We start from the raw sequence: 26,387 nt of genomic DNA, 5'->3' as shown, positions 1-26,387 counted from the left end.
TCAGTTGTGTGCAGGGTCAGAAAGCTGTCGGATTTCATCCAAAATATCATAATTTTTTTTATGCAGGTCTTGCGGGTTTGGAGCGACATGAGAGTAAGTAATTCATGACATAATTTTCATTTTTGGGTAAACTATCCCTTCAAATCAGGATTTCTCATTCTTTTTGTCTTCTAACAAAATGCACCTTGAGGTTGGTACGTCTTTTTATTATTGTAAAATAAGTATGTTGCGCTTACCAAAACATGTATTTGTCATGCATTTATTTGATTAAAAATACAGTGAAATTGTGAAATGTTATTACAATTCAGAAAAACTGTTTTCTAATTTAATATATTTTAATAAATGCAGTTTATTCCTGTGATGGCAAGTCTTCAATGTCACATGATTCTTTCTTCCTAACAGGATTATTTGATTAATAGAAAGTTCAAAAGAACAGCATTTATTTGAAAAAAAAAAAAATCTCTTGTAACAATATAAATCTCTTTACAGTAGCTTCTGATCAATTTATTGTGTCCCTGCCGAATTAAAGTATTAAACTCTTTCAAAATAAATAAAAAATACTGATTTTAAATTTTAAACACTACTGCTCATTTTTAAATAAAATATATACTTATTAAGTATCTTCCTCTTATTTTAACCCAAGCTTGTTTGTCACAGGCTTAGTCATTACATTTTAAATGCAATTTAGTTTTTTCACTGTTTTCAACTTTTAATATAATATGATATTGATAATATTTTGGGCTCTTTTTTCTTTTATCATTTATAAGTATAAGATAATGTATTATATTTAAAAGATTGTATGATCATTATTATTATTACTCATTATTTCTTAGATCAAGTAAGACAATCAGATTATTTTTTCTGGTTTCAAAGGGGGACCTAAAAAAAAATTAAGATCCACTGCATTAAATAATTATTCTGACAAGTAGTTAGTTATCTTAACTATAGTGTGTATGTAGTGTGTAAATTAATATAGTGTGTAAATTAAGGTAATCTAGGTGTTTTATAACAGCTTCATTTCTGTCTGAAGCAATCAGATTTTCAGAGCTTGAACTCTACATACAGGCCAAAATCAATTCATCAAGACAAGTAAAATCTGGGCACACTTACAGCTCACTACTTATATTATTAGAAAGACATTATGATGACAAAGCTGTAGTATCATTTCATTTTCAAGCTTCAAACACTGGATATACAAGTGTACAACTCTTTTCATGCTTTTAAAACAGGCTTAACTTAAAGAGGCTGAACTTCCAAAGTTGTTTTTGTGAGTTTTTGTTAAAGCAAGCAGATCTGAACAAAGCATAGCGTAACTAGCATAGCTCAGCACTATATGTATGGTGACTCTAGCGTCTTGGCTGTAATGGATTAGCTATAAATAGGAACGACAGGTTAATGTTAATTCCATGATTTACAAAGCAGGTGTCAGTGATATGTTAAAAGACGTGATCAGGGTCCTGCCTCTCCTGCCTTATTCTTTTTCTGTCAGCGTCCAGCTCGGTTTCGCTGTGGCCCGGTTGTCCTTCTCCTGTCTAAGTTCCCTATTGGTATTCTGTCACTCTGAGCGCTGCTGAATGGGTAGTGAAGTGTGACGGACAGAAGCCAGGCTCTCACACACAAGGGCACACTCTCACACACTCACACTGCTACAAACAATCACACACACTTCCAATTTCCTCTTTTTGGTCTCTCTCCCTCCATTTTATTGAATTTGAATGCTAGGTAGAAAAATAAAACATCATGCTCATGACTAAAAACTCTTTCTGTAGTGAACATATGCCGTAAAATCAAAATCATGTCGGCGTTGATTAGCACGCCTTGTTTCTCTGTGTAATACATGCTGGAATTGCTTTTGGCAATTGTGTGTGTAGTTGTGTATAAAAATAAGGAGAATTTGGAAAGAAATCGCCAACTTTTAGCATGCAGAACTTGGAAACGGACCACTGATTTTTACTAAAGCAACCGCAATCCCACTGTAAGCTGCACAATGAAAAATAGCACAGAATTATAAAGGCTTAAAGATGATGTAAGACAATTCAGTTGTTTTGCTAACTTCCTCTAGAATTAAACCACCCCCGTTACAGTGTTGAGCATTTATTCACAGGCAGAGTATTGAAAAACAAGGCATGATGATTGACATGACAAAAGTGGCAGTGTAAGGAAGGATGCCAAGTGGGTCTTAAATGCAGCATTCAAAGAAAAATGTACAAACATGTATTATACCATTCAAAAGTTAGTCTTTTAATATAAATGAATACATCTGTTCAGTAAAAGTGTATTTGTTACAGAAGATTTTTATTTTAAATAAAAGCTTTTCTTTTTAGCTTTCTGTTCAAATATTCAAACCTTAAACATTCCTAAAAATGTATCATGATTTCCACAAAAATATTAAGCAGCACAACTGTTTTCAATATTGATAATGAACAGAAATCTTGATCAGCATTTCTGAAGGATCATGTGACACTGAAGACTGTAAAATTCAGCTTTGCCATCACAAGAATAAGTTTTACTTTAAAATACAGTACCAGTCAAAAGTTTTTGAATAGAAAGATTTTTAATGTTTTTCTAAAGAAGTCTCTTTTGCTCACCAAGCCTGTATATATTTAATCAAAAGCACAGCAAAAACGAGAATTTCAAAATATGTTTGCTATTTAAAATAACAGTTTTCTATTTAAATATATTTTAAAATTTAATTTGATTTCAAAGCTGAATTTTTAGCATCATTACTCCAGTCACATGATCCTTCAGAAATCATTCTAATATTGGAATATGACATGTCTTGAGAAAGAGAAAAAAAAGAAAAAAAAGAAATCATTCTAATATTCTGATTTGCTGCTCAAAAAAAACATTTATTATTATTAGTATCATGTTGAGAACAATGTTGTTTTCGTCAACGATGACAATGACGAAATCATTTAGTTGACGCCACTTTTTTTCATGACGATAACGAGACGATGACGAGATAAAAATGGCTCGTTGATGACTAAAACATGACGAGACGTGTGTGAGTTTTCATTGACGAGACGAGAATAGACAAATGTTAGTGGGTGGTCCGTCAGACGTTTAAAATGCATGACATTTCCGCTTATTGTGCATGCCAATTAAAACTTAAAAAGTATCTGACCCTATGGCAAGCCGTTTTAGCATTAAACACTTTGCTATACTAGTATGGCAAGCCGTTTTAGCATTCCATCCTTGTTTGTCTTTTATGTTCTAAAACATTCCTTCATTATTGTAATTATTGGTGAAAATAGTCGATCTGGAAGCTCACATTGTGTTGAACTATAGATCTGCTATTTTCAGAACTTATAAGTGACACTACCCAACAGCAAAATACTTACTGATCTACATTAATTTGTTAAAAGACTACTTTTTTCCCTTTTTTTGACTAAAACTAGACTAAAACCTTTTTGACTTTTCATCGACTAAAACTAGACTAAAACCTTTTTGACATTTCGTCGACTAAAATTGGACTAAAACTATCACATATAGAAGTGACTAAAATGTGACTAAAACTAAAAAGCATTTTAGTCCAAAAGACTAAGACTAAGACTAAATCTAAGATGGTTGTCAAAAACAACACTGGTTGAAAACAGCTGAGTATAATTTTTTCATTTTTTTTTTGATTAATAGAAAGTGCAGAAGAACAGTATTTTTTAAAATAGAAGTCTTTTTTTAATATTATCAATACTGAAACCATCACTTTTGATCAATTTAAAGCATCTTTGCTAAATTAAAATATAAATTTCTATCATTTCTTTCCTTCCCAAATAAAATTATACTGACTCCAAACTTTTGAATTGTATACTGTATAATGTTACAAAAGCTTCTATTTCAGGTATATATTTCAGGTATATTTCAGTTCTTTGGATCTTTCTATCTACCAAAAAATCCTGAACTCAACTGTTTTAAATATTGATAATAATAATAATAATAATTTGTTTTTTGAACAGCAAATCAGCATATTAGAATGATTTCTGAAGGATCATCTGATACTGAAGACTGGAGTAATGATGCTGAAAGTTTAGCTTTGATCACAGGAATAAATTACATTTTAAAATATATTCAAATAGAAAGCAGTTATTTTAAATAGTAAAAATATTTCACAATATTACTGCTTTTGCCGTACTTTGGATCAAATAAATGCAGGCTTTGTGAGCAGAAAAGAATTCTTTAAAATCATTAAAAATCTTACTGTTCAAAAACTTTTGACTGGTATTGTATAATTGTAATAACATTTCACAATATTACTGCATTACTGTATTTTGATCAAATAACGATTAGACACCTTTAACCAACCCTGGTTTTGACTGTTTCATGTAATTAACACCACAACATGGCTATTTAATGCAGCACAGCTTGCAGAGACATAGAGACACATGCTGTAAGACTTGCTGAATAGTTTAAAGCATTCTTATGTTTCTACCCTTAATTTCTCTCTTGTGTATTATCTCTGTCTATGTGCTGTTCCTCATTTCTTTGTTGCCATGCTCTTCTCTCTCTCTCTCTCTCTCTCTCTCACCACCTGTCATTATTTGGTACACCCCGTTCTCCTCCTCTATGTGATTGCACTGGTAGTCTTCAGTGGCATGTTTACACAAACTACTTAAACAGGCCTCTCTTTTGTCAGCCATGTTGTGCTGCTCAGCTTTTAATTAGCCCTTTGTCTGTGCAGCATGCCGCTCTTTATTATTTTTCCTGTGCTCGCGTTGTGTTCTTTCCAAACACTGGCTTGAAAATTGGTCACAGAGGGAGTGTATCGCTGCCTTCTGCAGCCTGTGTGTGTGTGTTTGAGAGATTCTTTAACCTCTATTAATGCACAGTCCAGGTGCTAGATAATAACTTGCTTGACAGAGGAAAAAGAGACATCATTTCTAATAAGCATTTCTTATTCCTCTATTCAGCAACTAGTTGTACAGAACAAGGGGGAACAGATTTTTTAAGTCTCAAATCAGGACACAGAGGCTAGTGTGACACCCCCACTGGAGCTGTCTTTACAACTATTGCACATTTTTCATAAACATATTTCTTAATGGTTATATGACTGTCACATGACCCTTCAGAAATCATTTTAATATGCTGATTTGGTGCTCAGTGATCATTTCTTTTTCTTATAGATGAAATATTTTCAAGGAACTTATACTATTTTCTAGCAAATGTGAGTTTTATCTCACAAGTAATTTTTTTTTTCATATCACGGAATTCTGAGAAAAAAAAGGTTAAAAGGCAATTCTGCCTTTATTTCTCGCAATTGCAAGTTTATATCTCACAATTATGATTTATTTTTTGCAATTGCGAATTTATATCTTGTAACTCTGACTTTACTTAATGCGATTCTGACTTTTCTCTGGCAATTGTAAGTTTATATCATGCAATTCTGAGAAAAAAGTCAGATTTGCTAGTTTATATCTTGTAACTCTAGTTTATGACTATAACTCACATTTGCAATTCTGAAGTTCATATCTCACAATTCTGACTTTATAACTCACAATTGTGAGTTTATATCATGCAGTTCTGAGAAAAAAAGTCAGATTTGCAAGATTATATCTTGCAATTCTGCCTTTTTTCTCGCAATTGCGAGTTTATATCTCACATTTCAGACTTTTTCTCGCAATTGCGAGTTTATATCTTGTAACTGACTTTTCTTCATGCAATTCTGACTTTTCTCTCACAATTGTAAGTTTATATCATGCAATTCTGAGAAAAAAGTCATATTTACTAGTTTATATCTCAGAACTCTAGTTTATAACTATAACTCACATTTGCAATTCTGACTTAATTTCTCAGAATTGCGAGTTCATATCTCACAATTCTGGCTTTATAACTCGCAATTGCGACTTTATATCAGAATTTTGAGAAAAAAAAAACAAAATTTGCTAGTTCATATCTCAGAACTCTAGTTTATGACTATAACTCACATTTGCAATTCTGACTTAATTTCTCAGAATTGCAAGTTCATATCTCACAATTCTGACTTTATAACTCGCAATTGCGAGTTTATATCAGAATTTTGAGGAAAAAACAGAATTTGCTAGTTTATATCTCAGAACTCTAGTTTATGACTATAACTCACATTTGCAATTCTGACTTAATTTCTCAGAATTGCGAGTTCATATCTCACTATTCTGACTTTATAACTCGCAATTGTGAGTTTATATCAGAATTCTGAGAAAAAAGACAGTTTTTGTGAGTTTTTATCTCGCAACTGACTTTTTAACTCACAATTGTGAGTTTATATCTCACAATTCTGCCTTTTTTCTCACAATTGCGAGTTTATATCTCACAATTCTGACTTTTTTCTTACAATTGCGAGTGTATCGTGCAAATCTGAGAAGAAAAGGTAGATTTGTGAGTTTATATCTTGCAACTCTGACTTTATAATTCGTATTTGCAAGTTTATATCTCGCAATTCTGACAATAACTCACAATTGTGAGTTTATATCATGCAGTTCTGAGAAAAAAAAATTCTGCCTTTTTTCTCGCAATTGAAAGTTTATACAGTATCTCATATCTCTGACTTTATAACTCGTAACTGCAAATTTATACCACACAATTCTGACTTCATTTATCAGAATTGTGAGTTTATAACTTACAATTCTATTTTATAACTTGCAGTTGTGAGTTTATATCTCACAGTTCTGAAAAAAAAAAAGTCAGAATTGCAAGTTTGTATCACAATTCTGAGAAAAAAAAGTTTTTTTTTAAAATTATTATTTAGTGACGGAAACGGGCTTCCATAGAAATCTGCTATTTTTAAATTCTAATAATTTTTCACAATATTACTGTTCTGTTGTATTTTTGATCTTATAAATCCAGCATTAGACAGTATAAGAGACTTCTTATAATAATAATAATAATAATAATAATAATAATCCATTAATAATAATTCACTTCTGCAGTTTAAAAACTTAGAAGGATAGTTAACTTAAAAACAAAAAAGAAGATATTTTGAAGAACATTTTAACTGCTTTTACAGTGGTCAGGGGGATCCAAACTAATACTGAGCCCTATTGACTTTCATTATATGGAGAACACAGAGACATTTTTAAAAGTCTGGTTTGGTTTGGTTTGGTTTTGGAACAACATTTTGGCTGAATTATCACTTTAAATATGATGCAGATGGAATGTGGTAACTCTTGATGTTCTAAGATGGTCAACACAATAATTTCGGACATGAGTGCATTTTCAGACAGGAATTTGAATTGCCTGAAAGAAGGGGTGATAAACTTTATCTGTAAGGTGAGGTCAAAGCCCCAATTTCTTCCTAAAAGAATTGAGCTGGCAATATTATAGGAGTCACTAGTATGACTAAAGTTATAATCGATAGACAGATCTCCCCTCCAATTTCATTGATTTCATAATCTTTCAAGCAACAGGACTGTTGAGAGGTCTGGGATTAATGGAATGGTTTTGTGGCAGTAAAACTGTTCCAAAAGGACATTTAGAATACTGATGATGACACCTGCAAGACTAAGCCTATCACACGGCTCCACGCTCTGCACAACTGAAATAGCAGGGAAAGATTATTTGGATCGGATGAGGAAAAGATGGCTAATCCCAGTCAGATGTGGTTACAGGTATAAGAGAGGATAAAGAGTGTGAATGAGGGTGAAGAGACATGAAGACTGATTGACTTTCTCTGCGGTGGGTCCTCACAAGTCACCTTCCTCACTCTTTACTCAGAGATTATTCCCAGTCTTATTTTGCAAGCACACATCCTCCGCAGAGACGGAAACGCACAGAAGGCTTTGGGTTTCGAATTCGGAGAAGTTCACATCACTGCAAAATGACAAACACTTAATAAGTGACAAACACAATTTAAATCTGTCTCTTAGGGAATGGAGGACATCATTCAAAAGGTCAAAAGCGAGTTGGAAGGAAGGTAATTTAATCACAGCAGTTTATGGAGGAAGCAGTATGGGCGTAGATATAGTAATCCAATAATGATGAAACAGGAGGATTTTTCATTTCTTTAAAGCTCTCATTTTGAAATGTGATTACTAAACATGGAGACAAATCCTTTCTGAGATTTCTTGGGTGAGTGCAGGAATGATGTTTCCATTCTGAGGGTCTTCAACAGGGGCCCATTGGGGGGTCTGTCATGGTACTGCAGGGGAGCCGTTGATCTGTTTTATCTTAACCTCATTTTTTGGGAGAAAGATGAAAATATGTATTACAAAAATAATATATTAAATTCAACTGAGGCGAAAGTAGAGCTAAATTTAAGCAAATTAGTTATTACTGCAAATTATAGTGGGAACTCCCTTTATGATTTAAAACAGTAGTTAATGAGTTCAATCTTGCAGGAAATGAACTTTGTACATAATGAAAAAAAAACGTATTAAATATTAAAAGCAGGCCCAAACCTATGCACTTCAATTGCTATTTAAGAGGTCATTCAGCATTAGTGGTGGGTGTTTTTTCAGTGACTCATTCGGGAATGAAAAAGTGACTGTCGCAATGAGTAAGGTATTATATCATTTACTCAAACATGGTATGCGATAATGACAAAAACTGATGTTTTGATATTTTCTGTTTTGTTAATTGATCTTAATTAAATAATACTTTGCTGAGCGTGTTACTTTGGCATGTTTAGGACTGCCGTGGACTCAAAAAGCTTTTGATACTCTTCATATTTTGTGTGGTGACTAGTTTGCAGGAGTTACAGAAATTAACTTTTCCAATAGGTTTAAATCGATTTTTATTATGGGAATTTTTACCTTATAAGGCCAATTTTTTTCTAATCTAATGAAATGTATTTATTATATTTTGTGCCAAATTCTTAAATTTAAGCAATTAACTCAAAAGACACTGTAGGGTTGTTACCAACCAAATGAAATCATTATCAATAAAATTTGTGTTTGCAGTGCAGAGGTGGCAAAGTACAAAGTACATCTGAAGTGGCATTGAAATGCATTTAGATGTTGTTTAATGATATTTGAAATGATGTTTTGGGGGAAAAAAGAAAATATACTTTAAATATAAATCTATAATTGCCAGTAGGTGGTGGCAAATTACTTTGTCATTGAGTCATTAATTCAACTGATTCCTTCAAACAGCTGATTGATTTAGTAACAAAACACTATCGTGTTCCTCAGAGAAGCAAATAGTTCTGCTTTGGCTTTGTTTGGAGCTATATTTGTTGACAAAATGGAGCTAAAACAGGAATTTGTGTCTAAAATGTCTATCAATTAATATTAACTTCTATTAGACGTCTGCATTTACATCTGGAAGACATTTTTTTTTTTTTTTTTTTTTTAGAGTGTTTGCTTATCTGGAATACGTCTATTGGATGTTTCCTGTCGGATGTCAAATAGATGTCTTTAAGATATTTTTAAGATGTTTGTTATTAGAATGTATGTAAAACTGATATCTTACAGACGTCCCTCAGATGTTTGTACACAGCAGATGCTTTCCAGATCAAGTGATCTTTAATAGACATCTTGTAGACGTATGTGTGCTATCTGGGGCAGGTACTGGACTACTCCGCAACATCTATGTAACGTCTGCATTTACATCTGTAAGACGTATTTTTTAAAGTGTTTGCTCATCTGCAATATGTCTATTGGACATTTACTATCAGATGTCAAATAGACATATATTAGATGTCTTTAAGATGTTTATGATTTAGAATGTATGTAAAATTGACAGACGTCTGCCAGATGTTTGTACACAGCAGATGCTTTCCAGATCCAAGCAGTGCAGTAAACACATGTTTTATATTAACCTTGAACAGAAATTTGTGTCCCTTTGTAAACCTCTGCTAGCCCTTATAAACACATTAAGATGTAGAACCCCTAAAGTGAACATTATATTTAAAAAGGGGTTGCCTTCAGCTCTTTCATAAAGTCAGTTGTTCCCTCTTCAGGGCTCTTCTCACACATACTAACATATACGACAATCTCTGTTGCTCTATCAGCACGTCCGCTGCATTAATGGACTGTGTGAGCCATTGATTTCTAATTACACTGAAGTCCACTCTGGGGATAAATATTGTGTGGCGCGGCCATCTTGTGGCTTATTGTAATCAGAGTGAGTATTGATTGGCTGTCCAGGCTGCAGAAGTAATCTGTTTTAAATACACTGGGACCGGAGTGAATGGGCCAAAACGGCCTGTGCTCTGACTGTGGAATGGCTTTGGATTTAGTCCTGCGAGAGACATGAAACAACTGAAAGGAACCGCGGTGCACTGCTTACAGACACTGAGCTTGTGTTTTTAAATACATGAGGATATGATATTTTATGTTATCAGGATTTTGTTCGAGAGCATTCGGCTCTGTTCCAAAACCTACATAAGCTGCATGATGAAATGGAACCTCATAAGTGATGTTTTGGAACACTTTATGTAGATTCAGAATTTACTTTAATAGAGTTGTGTGTCAGCATGTTGCAAAACTAATACTGTGATTCTCTAAGCATTAAAATACATAAAAATATTGGGTATATTAATCTGTATTTAAAGAGATAGTTCACCCAAAATTCATACATTCATATGTCATTAATTGCTCACTCTCATGTCATTCCAAACCCGTAAGATCTTTATTTATCTTCAGAACACAAATTAAGATATTTTTGATTAAAATCCAAGAGCTCTCTGACCCTGCATAGACAGACTGATGCGTTCAAGGCCCAAAAAAGTATGAACATTTTTTTAAAAAACCATGTGACAACAGTGAACATCAGTGGTTCAACATTTTCTTCTCTTCTCAACATTTTCATTTTCTTCTTGATTTATTACTCTATCGTTTATTGTATTTTTAGATTTTACATTACCTAAATATAAAATACATCACATTTAAATAAAAAAATGTGTGTGTGTGTGTGTGTGTGTGTGTGTGTGTGTGTGTGTGTGTGTGTGTGTGTGTGTGTGTGTGTGTGTGTGTGTGTGTGTGTGGTTTCAGGGTTTGCTCACCAGGAGGCAACATCAGTGGAATAATTTTTGTCTGCATGGCTCTGATATGAACATAAATAAGAAATTCTAGGGACCACCTTCATATTTTCCGAGACAGTGCTTTTCTCCCCAGACTGTAATGTATGGCTCTTGAGAGCACTCCAGCTCTATCTACCTCCATGTTTTTGAGAGGCCTCAATGCTAAAACCCCCTCCGTCCGTGGTCTAAATGACAAAAAGTACTTCCTTTTTTCCTGTCTCTTAACCTTCGTTACTATTGCAGATGAAAGAGGCACATCTACAGTATGTGATGCTTTGCTTCAAATGATTTATCATACTTATTTTACTGCCTAAATGTTTTACAATTTTGAAGATGATCGAATATGCTTTTATGTACAAATAAGACTCTTGAATAGTCATGCCTGCATGACGTAATCACTTTTTTTATGCGGTACAAAAAAAGCACTTTCCCCGTTTGCAGGTACAGCTGTGCAGAAGTCAAGATTATTTACCCTGTAATGTACATTTCCCTCCTCTGTACCTCAGCTCTGCAAACGCAAAGATAATTGCATTTTGATAGACGATTAATGTTAATGTAGGCTCATTAATCTTTGAAAAGCTCTTAAGACCATGTCTTTGGTGAGACGTACCTGCAGTGCGTACAGAGGGAAGGAGGAAGGCAACAGAAAGGCTGCCAGTCGTGGTCATTTGTTCTGATTGTCACTTCCTTTGTGTATGTTCATGTTTGCTTCAGAGGCCTGTCATTTTGTGAATGCGTATGGTTTTTGTACGTGCAAAAGTTTCTTTAAGGCAATCTAGTCAGTTTTGTGTACTATATACAGTACATCAGAAAAACAGTGAACTGACTGGAAACAGTTTATAAATGTGCTCTCTGAAACTAGTTTCTTGCTAGCTAATGTTGTGTGATTGTTTTTTAAAGGCAACACCAGATGCAAAATTCACTTTTACATGGTGTTTGCATATAAATGCAATCCACTGACTTCTTTTTTTTTAATCCCTAAAAAAACTGAGTCTCAATTATCAAGCCGTTTTGATTTTTTGAGCAGTATGAAGTTACATTGCTCAAGCCCTGCCCATGACTACTGACAGACTGTTGTATATTAGCATATTCCCCCATCAACCAGTTGTACACTGTCTGCCATTTTCCCCGCGCTCCAGAAGTTGTAGCGACAAAAATGTCTCGCAAGCAATGCAGGTTTTTTTTTGTAGTTGGATGTAAATGTGAACATAAGACTCATTTCTCTCGACATAAGAGCCACTGAGGATGATTAGTTTTGTTTTTCACAACAAAACAGAAGAGATGGTGGAGTTAGCAGTATCTCATTATCATTTAAAGAGCCATGCATTAAAACAGGTCTCTGTAAATAGAGCTGTTTTTGATGAGGTAAAAAGGGTGTTGTTTTACAAGACCATTGAGGATTTTTAACCAAAGTATGTTGTAGACATTTCATGAAGACCCTGAAGAATCATACCAACTTATAGAAAATGGGCATCTGATGTCACCTTTAAGACCACTTACACTTACCATTCAGAATTTTGGTGTCAGATTTTTTTTTATATGTTTTTGAAAGTTTATGCTTACCAAGGCTCCATTTATTTGATGAAAAAAATATATTTTTTGATGAATATTTGAAGAAAATGTGATATTTATCTGCTTACCCCCAGGGCATCCAAAAGGTCTTAACACACAAAACAATCGGTTTGTGCAAGAAGCTGAACAGTATTTATACCTTTGATCTACCACAATGTCACAATTACACAGTGATTTTGCATACGACAGCTACTCAAAATGGTGATTATTTGTGCTTATCCTGATTGTTGCAACCGATTAAAAACTAAAAGATTACGTTTGCTTGCACGAACTCATCCTGGAGTGTAGACTTCTCACCGACTCCCAACTTTTGAGCCTGATCGACTGAAGTTATGGTTGCTTGCTCTTCACCATGCACCGGCTGTTGTGAACGTGCTCAGGACAGTTGGACATTGCAGTGGATCAGAGGTAAAAAATGATATACTGTTCAGTTTCTTGCACAAACCAATTGTTTTGTGTGTTAAGACCTCAATGTATTGTCATGAGCCGCAGGGTTTAATTTGGCTTTGTCTGTGTATGTTTTTTGACTCTCAAAGCCAGGGGTCCCATTGACTGCCATTATATGATTGACAGACTGCAATGGTTTGAGTTAAAAATCTTTGTTTGTGGTCTACTAAAGAAACAAAGTCACCTACATCTTGGATGCCATAAGGGTAAGCAGATAAACATCAAATTTTCATTTTTGGGTGAACTATCTCTTAAAGTGTCAAATGATCCTTCAGAAATCATTATAATATGCTGATTTGGTGCTCAAGAAACATTTATTGTTATCAGTGAAAACAGTTCCTTAATATTTTTGTATAAACTATGCTACATTTATCAAAGTTCCAAAGAACAGGATTAAATTCAAATAGAAGTCTTTTGTAACAATATAAATGTTTTTACTGTCACTTTCAATCAATTTCATATATATCTTCACTGAATAAACACAATTTCTTTAAGAAAAAAATTTACAGACCCCAAACTTTTGTATAGTAGTGTATGTCTAGATGTTATGCAATCCTGTGAAATGTAGTTATGGCTGATTATGGAGAGGAGGAAGTGATTTTTTTTTCCTTTAGCAGGCACAGACGGTGTAATCCCCACACCATTACCTCGGATTACACTTGCTTGCTGGGGAAAGATTGCAGACGCATGACATAAAGAGATTTGTTCCCTCCTTCTTCACAGTTCTGCAGATATTTGTGTATTTCAAAGCAGACAGATTAGCATTTCTTGCTTGACTCTTTAGGAGCCCCATTGGACTGGACACTGACCTCAACCCTAAGGGACATTAAGAGTTTATTGTTTCATTTATTATCTTGTACAAATCCCATTCACACATACTATGTGGCTAGACTAAACTAACTAGGACCATAGTTACTTTTTACTGTAGGAGACACATCAGGATGGCTTGTGCTGGATGACGATTTGAATGGAAAGGCTGACCATATTTTTCTTTCAGTATTGAATGAATTATGTATATTTATAATGGAGATAATATAACGCTGTACAGGATTTATTTCATACTGATTTAATCACAGTGCATTCTGGGAGCCCCTTTGCTACAAAGGCCATAATGAGGTATCTTCCGGGGGCAGCATAATTAAGATGCCTTGAAAACGATGCCTTTGAAACCTGCGTCTATAGTCAGCTCAGCTGGTTCTGATAAACATAACATAAAAATGTCTGAGCAACATACTAGTCTTGTTAGTAAAGCATCATCCTCTCTCCCAGCTTAACCCAAACCCATTTGAATACGGTTGAAATAAACCCTTTTCTCCATTCCCAGCCTGTCCACTCATATTCTCGGCTCATCTTAAATTGGGGGATTTCTCTTTCAGAGCTGCTGCTGCCATCATGTTAATAAGTACAGTGGGAAACATGCTCTTAGATCTGTCTGTGCTGCAAGTCATGAGTCTAGACTGTTGACGTGCTGCAAAGCGAGCCACTTTCCTCATTCATTATATGTTTTATGTGTCACTGGTTTGTTCCCAATTAGAATTGAGCTCTCACTCAGGTTTGACATATAACCATTTGATTAGCATAGATTTGCTTTTCTGGGAAAATGAGAAGAGTATCCAGCAGATTTGGCTATTTTATAAGAAAAAGCACTCCTTTTATGTCTTGTTTTGCACTTCAAATAAAAGCAGAAAATCAGATTTTTATCTCCAGTTTTTGAATTTAAAAAGATCATTGAAGACCACAGTGCATACAAGCAATTCAGCAACAAGATTATAAGAAACGCCTGTGGAGTTACAGATCTAAATAAGTGTTTTGCATAATTTGTAGTCTGATGCTAAACCTTATTGAGCATAATAATAAGTAAATAATCAGATAAAAAAGGTGAGTGTCATAAAATTAGTTTAGTTGAAATACAGAAAAACTCTGTAACTTCTAGTTTTACATTAACGTATTCTAATCATATTCTGATATGGTTTCATATTCTGATATTACCAGCAGTTAGGTTCAGTGTTTTTATTATTAAAGTAATAGTTCGTTCCAAACCTGTATACGTTTCTTTCTTGTGTTAAACTAAAAAGATATTTTGAAGAATTTTGAAGAACCAATCATTTGTTGGTCTTCATTGACTTCCATAGTAAGGAAAGTCTGTGGAAGTCAATGGGGACCATCAACTGTTTGATTACCAACATTCTATAAAATTTCTCCTTTTATGTTCAACATAAGAAAGAAAGTCATACAAGTTTGAAACGACCTGAGGCCGAGTAAATGGTGACAAAATTTTGGGGTGAATTATCATTTTTTATAATTGAAATAAAACTGGAATAAAATACAAATACTGAATGTAAAAACATACCCCTTTCAGAATCTGCAAAATGTTGCTTATTTTACCAAAATAAAAGGGATCATACTAAATGCATGTTATTGTTTATGTAGCACTGACCTGAATAAGATATTTCACATAAAAGTTGTTTACATATGGTCCACAAGAGAAAATAATAGTTGAATTTATAAAAATGACCCCGTTCAAAAGTTTACATACACTTGATTCTTAATACTGTGTTGTTACCTCAATGAACTACAGCTGTGTTTTGTTTTTTTGTTGTTTTTTTGTTCAGTGATAGTTGTTCATGAGTCCCTTGTTTGTCCTAAACAGTTAAACTGCCCGCTGTTCTTCAGAAAAATCCTTTAGGTCTCAGAAAATCTTTGGTTTTCCAGCATTTTTGTGTATTTGAACCTTTTCCAATAATATATGGTTTTAAGATCCATCTTTTCACACCGAGGACAACTGAGGGACTCATATGCAACTAAAACAGAAATTTAAAATGCTCACTGATGCTCCAGAAGGAAAAACCATGCATTAAGAGGGGTGAAAACTTTTGGAATTTGAAGATCAGGGTAAATTAAAGTAATTTTTATCTTCTCAGAAACAACTATCTACTGTAGCCTCTGAAGGCTGTACTAAATGAAAAAAATATGATATTTAGGCAAAATAAGAAAAATGTACGCATCTCTATTTTATTTCTAAAAGGGGATATAAACGTTTGACCTCAACTGTACACACACATATATATATATATATGTGTGTGTGTGTGTGTGTGTGTGCACTCACCTAAAGGATTATTAGGAACACCATACTAATATGGTGTTTGACCCCCTTTCGCCTTCAGAACTGCCTAAATTCTACGTGGCATTGATTCAACAAGGTGCTGAAAGCATTCTTTAGAAATGTTGGCCCATATTGATAGGATAGCAACTTGCAGTTAATGGAGATTTGTGGGATGCACATCCAGTGTCATGATCTGGGCTGTGGGGTTTCCCTCAGCCACCTGAGGTCGCTGTTTTCCCTTCCCTCCACAGCACTTCCCCAAATTGTACACTCCTGTCTTGTCATTAGCACTGATTACACTCACACCTGCTCACTATTATCTGGTCTATAAGAACTCTCATGTCTCACTGCTCTTTCTGGCTGCATTGTCTTCTGTGTGGTTTGTTTTTTGTGATTCTTATTCCTGAAGTTTATGTTCCTGATCTTGCTTTGTTTGTGTTTTGGTGTGCCGTGTTGGCCTTTTGGTTTATGTTTATTTGTGTTTTGTTATATTAAAGTTTACTTACCCTGCACCTGGACCCAGACCCCTTGTTTCACGTGACAGAATGCAGCCAGCAAAGATGGGTCCAGCGGGGAGGAATTTTTTTTTCAAGGAGGCGGCGTCCCCCCGTTCTGTTCCAGAGACGGCGGGGATGTCCTTCGAGGCGGCGTCGGCCGCTCGTTTTGAATGCATCTACGCCTGCCTGGCGGCGATGGATGCCCGTAGGTGCATCGCTCTCGCTGTTCCTGACGCGGCGGTGACCGCTCTCGCTGTTCCGGACGCGGCGGTGACCGCTCTCGCTGTTCCGGACGCGGCGGTGACCGCTCTCGCTGATCCTGACGCGGCGGTGACCGCGCTCTCTGTTCCGGACGTGGCGGTGACCGCTCTCGCTGTTCCTGACGCGGCGGTGACCGCTCTCGCTGTTCCTGACGCGGCGGTGACCGCGCTCTCTGTTCCTGACGCGGCGGTGACCGCGCTCTCTGTTCCGGACGCGGCGGTGACCGCTCTCGCTGTTCCTGACGCGGCGGTGACCGCTCTCGCTGTTCCTGACGCGGCGGTGACCGCTCTCGCTGTTCCTGACGCGGCGGTGACCGCTCTCGCTGTTCCTGACGCGGCGGTGACCGCTCTCGCTGTTCCTGACGCGGCGGTGACCGCGCTCTCTGTTCCGGACGTGGCGGTGACCGCTCTCGCTGTTCCTGGCGCGGCGGTGACCGCTCTCGCTGTTCCTGACGCGGCGGTGACCGCTCTCGCTGTTCCTGAAGCGGCGGTGACCGCGCCCTCTGTTCCGGACGCGGCGGTGACCGCTCTCGCTGTTCCTGATGCGGCGGTGACCGCTCTCGCTGTTCCTGATGCGGCGGTGACCGCTCTCGCTGTTCCAGACGCGGCCGTGACCGCTATCTCTGCGCCTGACGCGGAGGCGACTGCGCTCTCTGTTCTTGACGCGGAGGCAACCGCGCTCTCTGTTCTGGACGCGGAGGCAACCGCGTTCTCTGTTCCTGACGCGGCGGTGACTGCGCTGCACGGGCCTGGCCCGCCGTCCCTCCCCCTGATTTGCCTTCCCCCGTTCCTCCACCCTCCAGACTTGTGGAACGTCTGGGAGCCGTTCCGTGGGGAGGGGGTAGTGTCATGATCTGGGCTGTGGGGTTTCCCTCAGCCACCTGAGGTTGCTGTTTTCCCTTCCCTCCACAGCACTTCCCCAAATTGTACACTCCTGTCTTGTCATTAGCACTGATTACACTCACACCTGCTCACTATTATCTGGTCTATAAGAACTCTCATGTCTCACTGCTCTTTCTGGCTGCATTGTCTTCTGTGTGGTTTGTTTTTCGTGATTCTTATTCCTGAAGTTTATGTTCCTGATCTTGCTTTGTTTGTGTTTTGGTGTGCCGTGTTGGCCTTTTGGTTTATGTTTATTTGTGTTTTGTTATATTAAAGTTTACTTACCCTGCACCTGGACCCAGACCCCTTGTTTCACGTGACATCCAGGGCACGAAGCTCCCGTTCCACCACATCCCAAAGATGCTCTATTGGGTTGAGATCTGGTGACTGTGGGGGCCATTTTAGTACAGTGAACGATGCCCAATTGGCACTAAGGGGCCTAAAGTGTGCCAAGAAAACATCCCCCACACCATTACACCACCACCACCAGCCTGCACAGTGGTAACAAGGCATGATGGATCCATGTTCTCATTCTGTTTACGCCAAATTCTGACTCTACCATTTGAATGTCTCAACAGAAATCGAGACTCATCAGACCAGGCAACATTTTTCCAGTCTTCAACTGTCCAATTTTGGTGATCTCGTGCAAATTGTAGCCTCTTTTTCCTATTTGTAGTGGAGATGAGTGGTACCCGGTGGGGTCTTCTGCTGTTGTAGCCCATCTGCCTCAAGGTTGTGCGTGTTGTGGCTTCACAAATGCTTTGCTGCATACCTCGGTTGTAATGAGTGGTTATTTCAGTCAAAGTTGCTCTTGTATCAGCTTGAATCAGTCGGCCCATTCTCCTCTGACCTCTAGCATCAACAAGGCATTTTCGCCCACAGGACTGCCGCATACTGGATGTTTTTCCCTTTTCACACCATTCTTTGTAAACCCTAGAAATGGTTGATGTGCGTGAAAATCCCAGTAACTGAGCAGATTGTGAAATACTCGTCTGGCACTAACAACCATGCCACGCTCAAAATTGCTTAAATCACCTTTCTTTCCCATTCTGACATTCAGTTTGGAGTTCAGGAGATTGTCTTGACCAGGACCACACCCCTAAATGCATTGAAGCAACTGCCATGTGATTGGTTGATTAGATAATTGCATTAATGAGAAATTGAACAGGTGTTCCTAATAATCCTTTAGGTGAGTGGGTGTGTGTGTGTGTGTATATATATATATATATATATATATATATATATATACAAAATAGTGCTGCGGACGTCTACAAAAAAGTGCTGTGGACGAATACATGAACAATATTTTCAGTCTTGCAGAAAAAGGGGTTCAGGGTTTTTGCTTTATCATGTGCCAAAGACAAAAAATGTGAGGATTTTTTTCCTTCCAGAAATAGCCTAATATGTTATTTCCCTTCAGTTCACTATAAAAAATAAATGCACTACAAGGATTTCCCCCAGTATATGATGCATTGCCGACTGTGTCTATAGCAACAGCAACAATGGTACTTTACAGGTGATGTAATACACTTTCCTCCTATGGATAAATTCTCACAGCTATTTGATATTAAAAGCACTTGTAACCAGACTGATGACAGACATAGTTTTCTTGTCTCAGAGACCACCTGTGATGGGCTACACTGAACCTCTCAAATTGTATTTCCCCACTTTTACAAGCTCGCTCTTACTATCTCTCTTTCTTAGTAAAACCATTTTACCACAAGCTGTCCTTACCACTCCACCAATCACATTAAGATTTAAATTTCATCCAGCCACTGGCTCAAGGGCACTCGAAAGCCCCGTTGGAGGAAAAGTAGAGAGGCTGTTTTCTTGCGAATGGATCGCGGCCCTGCGAAAGGCTTCCATGCTGCGGTTTGGACTTAAATCGATTACATGCATTGTTCGCTCCTCCAGAAAATTGATGTCTGGAGTTTTCATTGTTTTGCAATACACAGCCACGCCTGAGAAGAGACTCATCGCTTATCAATGTGAACAATCTCCATTAATAATACTGTGACTTTTTTTCCAGTGTAATCCCTCCGCAAAGTGTCTTTGAAAGTGATGGTAGAACAAACAAAGTTTGATTTTACTGCTAATGCCTTCTTCCTCACCATTTAATTTTAAGGCTGCAAACTCTTCCTCATAATGAATCTTCATTTTGTCATGACACTAATGCAGAAATACATGAAGAGCTAATGATGGTATCATATGAATTTAAAGGTTTATTTTGCAGTAATATATCTCGTAGTCTTGCAGTACACCTGATTTAGCACACTAAGTAAATAATAAATAAGACAAAGTGAGTGTCATAAAATTTGTTTGTTAAAATTAGTCTGCAAAATAAAGTACTGCAGATGTACACAATATTATTCAAATGTCTTAAAATAAATGTTTGGGATTTTGGCTTTAATTGATTAGCTTCAGCTGGTATCATCATGCTTGTGTTAGTGTTAATGATGAGTTTGATTATCACACAATCAAACCGTTAAATTATTGTCACTGTAATGGATGATCATTTTAAAAAGTGTGTGTGTGTCTGTGTTGATGCAGGGTATGATGTACTTGGAGGACAGGAGACTTGTGCACAGGGACCTGGCTGCTCGGAACGTCCTAGTGAAGTCACCCAACCATATTAAGATCACTGACTTCGGTCTGGCTCGCCTTCTGGATGCAGATGAGAAGGAATACAATGCAGATGGGGGCAAGGTCAGTATCACATGACCCCAACAAGACAAAGGGCACTCACTGACCTGTTTGCATAGCATCATTTATATGCTCTTTGTGCTGGAATTAAGATTAAGATTAAAGATTAAAGTTGTGACTGTGCATGCATTCAAAAACTCAAAGGTTCTTAAAGTGATAGTTCACACAAAAATTTAAATTCTGTTATTAATTACTCACCCTCATGTCATTCCAAACCCGTAATACTTTCATCTTCGGAATACAAATTAAGATATTTTTGATGAAATCCAAATGCTTTTTGACCTAGCATAGACAACAACACAACTGACATGTTCAAGGGCCAGAAATGTGGTAAGGACATTGTTAAAATAATCCATGCGACATCAGTGGTTCAATCATAATTTTTTGAAGCTATGAGAATACCTTTTGTGTGTAAAGAAAACAAAAATAACAACTTTATTCAATAATTTCTTCTCTTCCATGTCAATTGACACACATTGATACTAATCAAAGACTAGTTAGTTCAATTTTTTTTGAGTGATCCGATTTACAGTTTTGATGAAACGGCAAACAGTTTATAAAATATACAGGCACTGTATTTTTCATTAAGTGACAATGTTAATATACTTATAGTTAATGAGAAAGTAGTACATTAAGTAATAAATAATGTAACATGAATATTTTTTCAGCTGAAACACAGAAGAACTTATTAACTCTTTGACTAATGTATATTGTCCTCTAGTAGCTCCATGATTGTTCATAATTGTTCTAATAAACCACTATTTACTTTAAAAAGTACTCATAAACACTGTGTTAATAGGTGGTAAAATATAAAGCCAGATGATGAATTAGGGTTTATTGTAAATAGCCTTTCCATAAAATATGGTCAATACTCATATAGACAATGCATACAAATATAAAACACCATCAGCGTAACTCATGTGACACTAAAATAATTCAGTATATGTTAACTAAAATAACATGACATGTTAAGCAAAGCACTCTAATGTACTAAAATGGTAACAAAACTGAAAAGAAATATAACTATTTGTTTAAAATATACTGAGAATGTCCTTTTATTGTTCTGCAGCTTATACACTATCAAAAGTTTTTGAACAGTAAGATGTTTAATGTTTTTAAATAAGTTACTTCTGCTAACCGAGCCTGCATTTATTTAATCCAACATACAGCAAAAGCAGAAATATTGTGAAATATTTTTAGTAATTAAAATAACTGCTGTCTATTTGAATATGTTTTAAAATGTAATTTATTCCTGTGATCAAAACTGAATTTTCAGCATCATTATTCCAATCTCCAGTGTCGCATAATCCTTTTGTGACATTATACATACATATATATATATCTCATTCAAAAGCTTGAAGTCAGTATTTATTTAGTTATTTTTGGGAAATAAATTATAGAAATTAATACTTTTATTTAGCAAGGATTTAAATTGATCAAAAGTGATGATAAAGACATATATAATGATACAAAATATTTCTATTTCACATAAATGCTGTTCTTCTGAACTTTCTATTCATCAAAGAAACCTGAAAAAAAAAATCTTCTGAGCTGTTTTTAACATAATAATAATAAATGTTTTTTGAGAAGCAAATCAAAATATTATAATGATTTCTGAAGGTCCATGTGACTGAAATAATCATGCTAATAATTCAGCTTTGAAATCACTGGAATAAATTACATTTTAAAATATGATAGACCAATAATTGGCTGAGATACAACTATGTAAAAGTCTGAGGGTACAAAACAATCTAAATATTCAGAAAATTGCCTTTAAAGTTGTTCAAATGAAGTAGCAATGCATGTAACTAATATAAAATACATTTGTATATATTTATGGTAAAACATTTACAAAATGTCTTCATAAAACATATTTTTACTTAATATCCTAATAAGTTTTGGCATACATTTGTTTTTTAAATGTTATAATTTTGACCCATACAATGTTTTTTTGGCTATTGCAACAAATGTATCTGTGCTACTTGACTCGACTAGACTGGTTCACAAATATCATTTGATTTTTGATGGGTGACCAATAAGTAATCACCCAGAACTAGTAGCCTAATAGCAACACAAAAAAAAATAACTCTAAAAAACATAGAAAATGCATAGCAACGCCCTGGTAACCACTCACTCTAACATTGTGGTTGAGAGCCTTGCCCAAGCAAGTGTAACCCCTCACACCCAGGTCCTACCGCACCTGCTCCGAGCTGGTCTCGAACCCGGGTCTCCGGCACGGGAGGCGGACGCACTAACAAGGAGGCTAAAGGCTGCACCCTCTAGCGTCAGTCGCTAGTGCGTCTCTTGAGATCGGGGAGTGAGGTTTACCTGCACAGCACCTACTAGCTGGCCTCCGTTACACTCACCCCCCTAAACCTCACTCCCGTTCGGGTCACGGCACCAATGTCACCCCTCACACCCTGGTCCTACTGCACCCGCTCCGAGCGGGTCTCCGGCATGGGAGGCGGACTCACTAACAAGGAGGCTAAAGGCTGCAACCTCTAGCGTCAGTCGCTAGTGCGTCTCTTGAGATCGGGGAGTGAGGTTTACCTGCACAGCACCTACTAGCTGGCCTCCGTTACACAAGCATCACTCTGCACCTTTTCAGTTCAAATAAACTTCCACCCACCTGCTTCTGTGTCCTTTTTCTGCTCCTCACTTCATATACACATTGACTCAATGTTATCCATCTGAATCTCCCTCTTTGTGCTGTACCAGAATAGAGCATCCTGGGAAGGTCTACCATCTACCATTTTAAATCAGCCATGTTTGTTCTCCCACATAGGAGAAACTCTAAAGCTGTAGTGTGGTTTGATAGCAAGCAGCACTGCACACACATTTAGCCCAACCTGTTTGTTTTTCTCCCTCCAAGCTCCAAAGCTAAAGATAAAAAGAGTCTCAGATATTACTGATTATTCCATTTCTGAAATTTTAACTTTCCAGACTTAATATATAATGCATGATTCTGTGATAAGGCTTGGTTTTAGCTATGTAAGCTTTGAAGAAACTTTGTCAATAAACAATAAAGCAGTGCTTGCTGTGAACACTTGATGAATGCTAACTTTATTACATTTTCATGTACTGTATCATTGTGTATTTTTTTAACACAATCCACTGAAATGTTCCCTTTTGTTTTGTCAGATGCCTATAAAGTGGATGGCCTTGGAATGCATCCACTATAGGAAATTCACCCACCAGAGTGACGTATGGAGTTACGGTGAGATAAGTCTTTATTGCAGTTATTTGCAATTCAATGTATCTTATTAACAGTCTAATTTCAAATGTTTTTATGCCGTTAAACAAACACCGGACAAACACTGACAAACCCGACAATCTCAACACACACCTACAAGCTATTTAAATGATGTTTATTGGATTTTCTTCCAGGAGTGACTATTTGGGAGCTGATGACATTCGGAGGAAAGCCGTATGATGGAATCCCTACCCGAGAGATTCCTGACCTGCTGGAGAAAGGAGAGAGGCTTCCTCAACCTCCCATCTGCACTATTGATGTCTACATGGTCATGGTCAAATGTAAGGAAGCTTTGCACATCCTAGATTTTTTTTTTTTTTGTACTTCACACCCATTCAGGGATGTATTGGCCATCGGGAGAACCGGGACATTCCCGGTGGGCCGATCGCCAAAGCGAGAAAGACCTCCCCCATTATATGCGCAGTTTTAAATTACAGCGCATTCGAAACTGCAAATAGCCCAAAAGTGTGAATCGGCGGGATCAGTCACCCGCACAGCGCTTACGAACGTGCGCTGCGCTTCCACCACGATGTAAAGTGATAAACAGCGCCAAGTTGCCTGATCCATTCAGATATAACACAGAATTGTGTTATACAGCTGTGTGATACGAGAGCATTAAAGGTTCTATAGGTTCTGCTGGGCTTGGAAACTGCATTATGAGGTAAAGTGGAAAACGCCAATAGATAATTACTGTCGACTTTTTTGTTATTATTATTACAAATTCCGTAGTTTATTATTACTATTTATTTTTAAAAAAAGAAAAGACAAACACATTTTACCATGGTAATATTTTATTGTGACCAGCATCTTACTAATACTGGTGAGTTAATATCTGGATTCTAAGCAATAATTTATTTCTTTTTATATGTTTAATTGTAATTAATTTTAATTGGAGTAAAATGTTAATTCAATAAGACCCTGACTATAGAAAAATACTAGTCTCATATAAATTAGATGTTTGCTACAAATATTAAAGTTCTTAAAGGGACAGTTCACCCCAAAAAATAAATAAATAAATAAATAAATAGTCATCGTGTAATTTCAATCCTGTATGAACTTCTTTCTTCTGTGGAACATTATTATAATTTAAAGAAATCAAGGGTAACCACATATGTTTGGTTACATTCTGCAAGCTATCTTTTATGTTCCACAGAACAAAATAAGCCATACATTTTGGAATGACATGAGGGTGAGGAAATTATTTTTATTACAGAATGATTTTTTTTTGTTATTACAGAATTTATTAGCAATAAATTTCCTGCATTCTAGCTCAAAATCAATGCTTTACTGCATGCATTTCTATGTGACAAAATGCATTAAGTTTGTTGCATATGAATTCAGCAGTATCTGCCATTATTTGTTTCTGTCCTGTTTTTTTTCCATGTATTTATTTACTCCAAGTCAAAGTTATGAGAAAAAAAGTCAAAATATTTTGAGAAAATTTTCAATATTATGAGAATAAAGTCAAAATATTTTAACAATAATGTAACTGTTAATTTAAATAAATCTGACATAAAATAAAGATAAAAACATAAAGCAAAATTAGATATTGCACAGGAAACTGAAATAAAATTGAAACTAAAACTTAATGTGAAATAACAAAATATTTTTAAACAAAAAAACTTAATTTAAAAAAAAAACTATTATCATATTATATAATATTATATTTAAAGCTCTTTTTCTCTCAACCGGTTGATCAGTTTAAGTGCAATGTAATGTGTCACCAAAAAAATAAATAAAATAAAAATGTCTAATGAAAATGTAAAGCAAAATTAGATATATTGCCAAGGAAACTGAAATAAAATTCAGAGTAAAAAATAAACAGTGAAAGTACAAAAATGACTAAAACTTAACCTGAAATAAAAATAAATAACTTAATTTAAATAAAAAATTATTGTCATATTATATTATTATATATAATATTTATATAATATATTATAGAAATCTTTTTCTCTCAGCCTGTTGATCAGTTTAAGTGTGATGTCACGTGTCACTTAAATAAAATAAAAAATAAATTATAAATATAAATATCAGATGAAAACTTATTGAAAAATTATATATATTGCACAGGAAACTGAAAAAAAAAAAGTGCAGTAAAAAATAAAAAGTACAAAAATTACTAAAACTTAATCTGAAATAAAAATAAATTACATTTAATCAAAAAAAGTAATTTAAGTAAAAAGAAAAACTATGATCATAGTATATAATATTTTATTTATAGCTCTGTTTCTCTCAGCCTGTTGATCAGTTTAAGTGTGGCGTCACCTGTTACTAAAATAAAATAAAAAATAAATATCAAATGAAAAAAGCTAAATTTCATATATTGCACAGAAAACTGAATAAAAAAAAGTGAAAGTACAAAAATTACTAAAACTTAACCTGAAATAAAAAATAAATTACATTTAAACAAAAAGAAGAAAAAAAACTATTGTCATATTATATAATATTATATTTACAGCTCTTTTACTCCTAACCTGTTAATCAGTTTAAGTCTCTAAAGTAAAACAAAAAAATAAATAAATAAAATATGAATGTAAGACGAAAATTTAAAGCAAAATTATATATATTGCACAGAAAACTGAATGAAAATTTTAAGTAAAAAAAAAATTAGGTTAAAGTACAAAAATTACTTAAACTTAACCTGAAATAGAAAAAAAAAATCAGTACTTAAGTAAAAAAAAAAAAAAAAAGGAAAACTAAAATATTTCAAAATATTTAAATTCTATAATAGTATATAAAT

General features: G+C 35.6%; 1 protein-coding gene across 1 annotated transcript in view; it reads left to right on the top strand.

The window, feature by feature from the left end:
- Window positions 1–26,387, top strand: part of LOC141336561 (receptor tyrosine-protein kinase erbB-4-like) — an 85,402-nt gene that overhangs the window by 44,068 nt on the left and 14,947 nt on the right. The window contains exons 9-11 of the mRNA XM_073842245.1: window positions 20,242–20,397; window positions 23,536–23,611; window positions 23,782–23,928. Coding sequence (XP_073698346.1) covers window positions 20,242–20,397; window positions 23,536–23,611; window positions 23,782–23,928 — 379 coding nt within the window. The remainder of the gene's footprint in view (window positions 1–20,241; window positions 20,398–23,535; window positions 23,612–23,781; window positions 23,929–26,387) is intronic.

Source organism: Garra rufa, chromosome 6 (assembly GCF_049309525.1).
Source record: "Garra rufa chromosome 6, GarRuf1.0, whole genome shotgun sequence".
Taxonomy (NCBI): Eukaryota; Metazoa; Chordata; class Actinopteri; order Cypriniformes; family Cyprinidae; genus Garra; species Garra rufa.
This window is presented reverse-complemented; position numbering and strand designations above follow the sequence as displayed.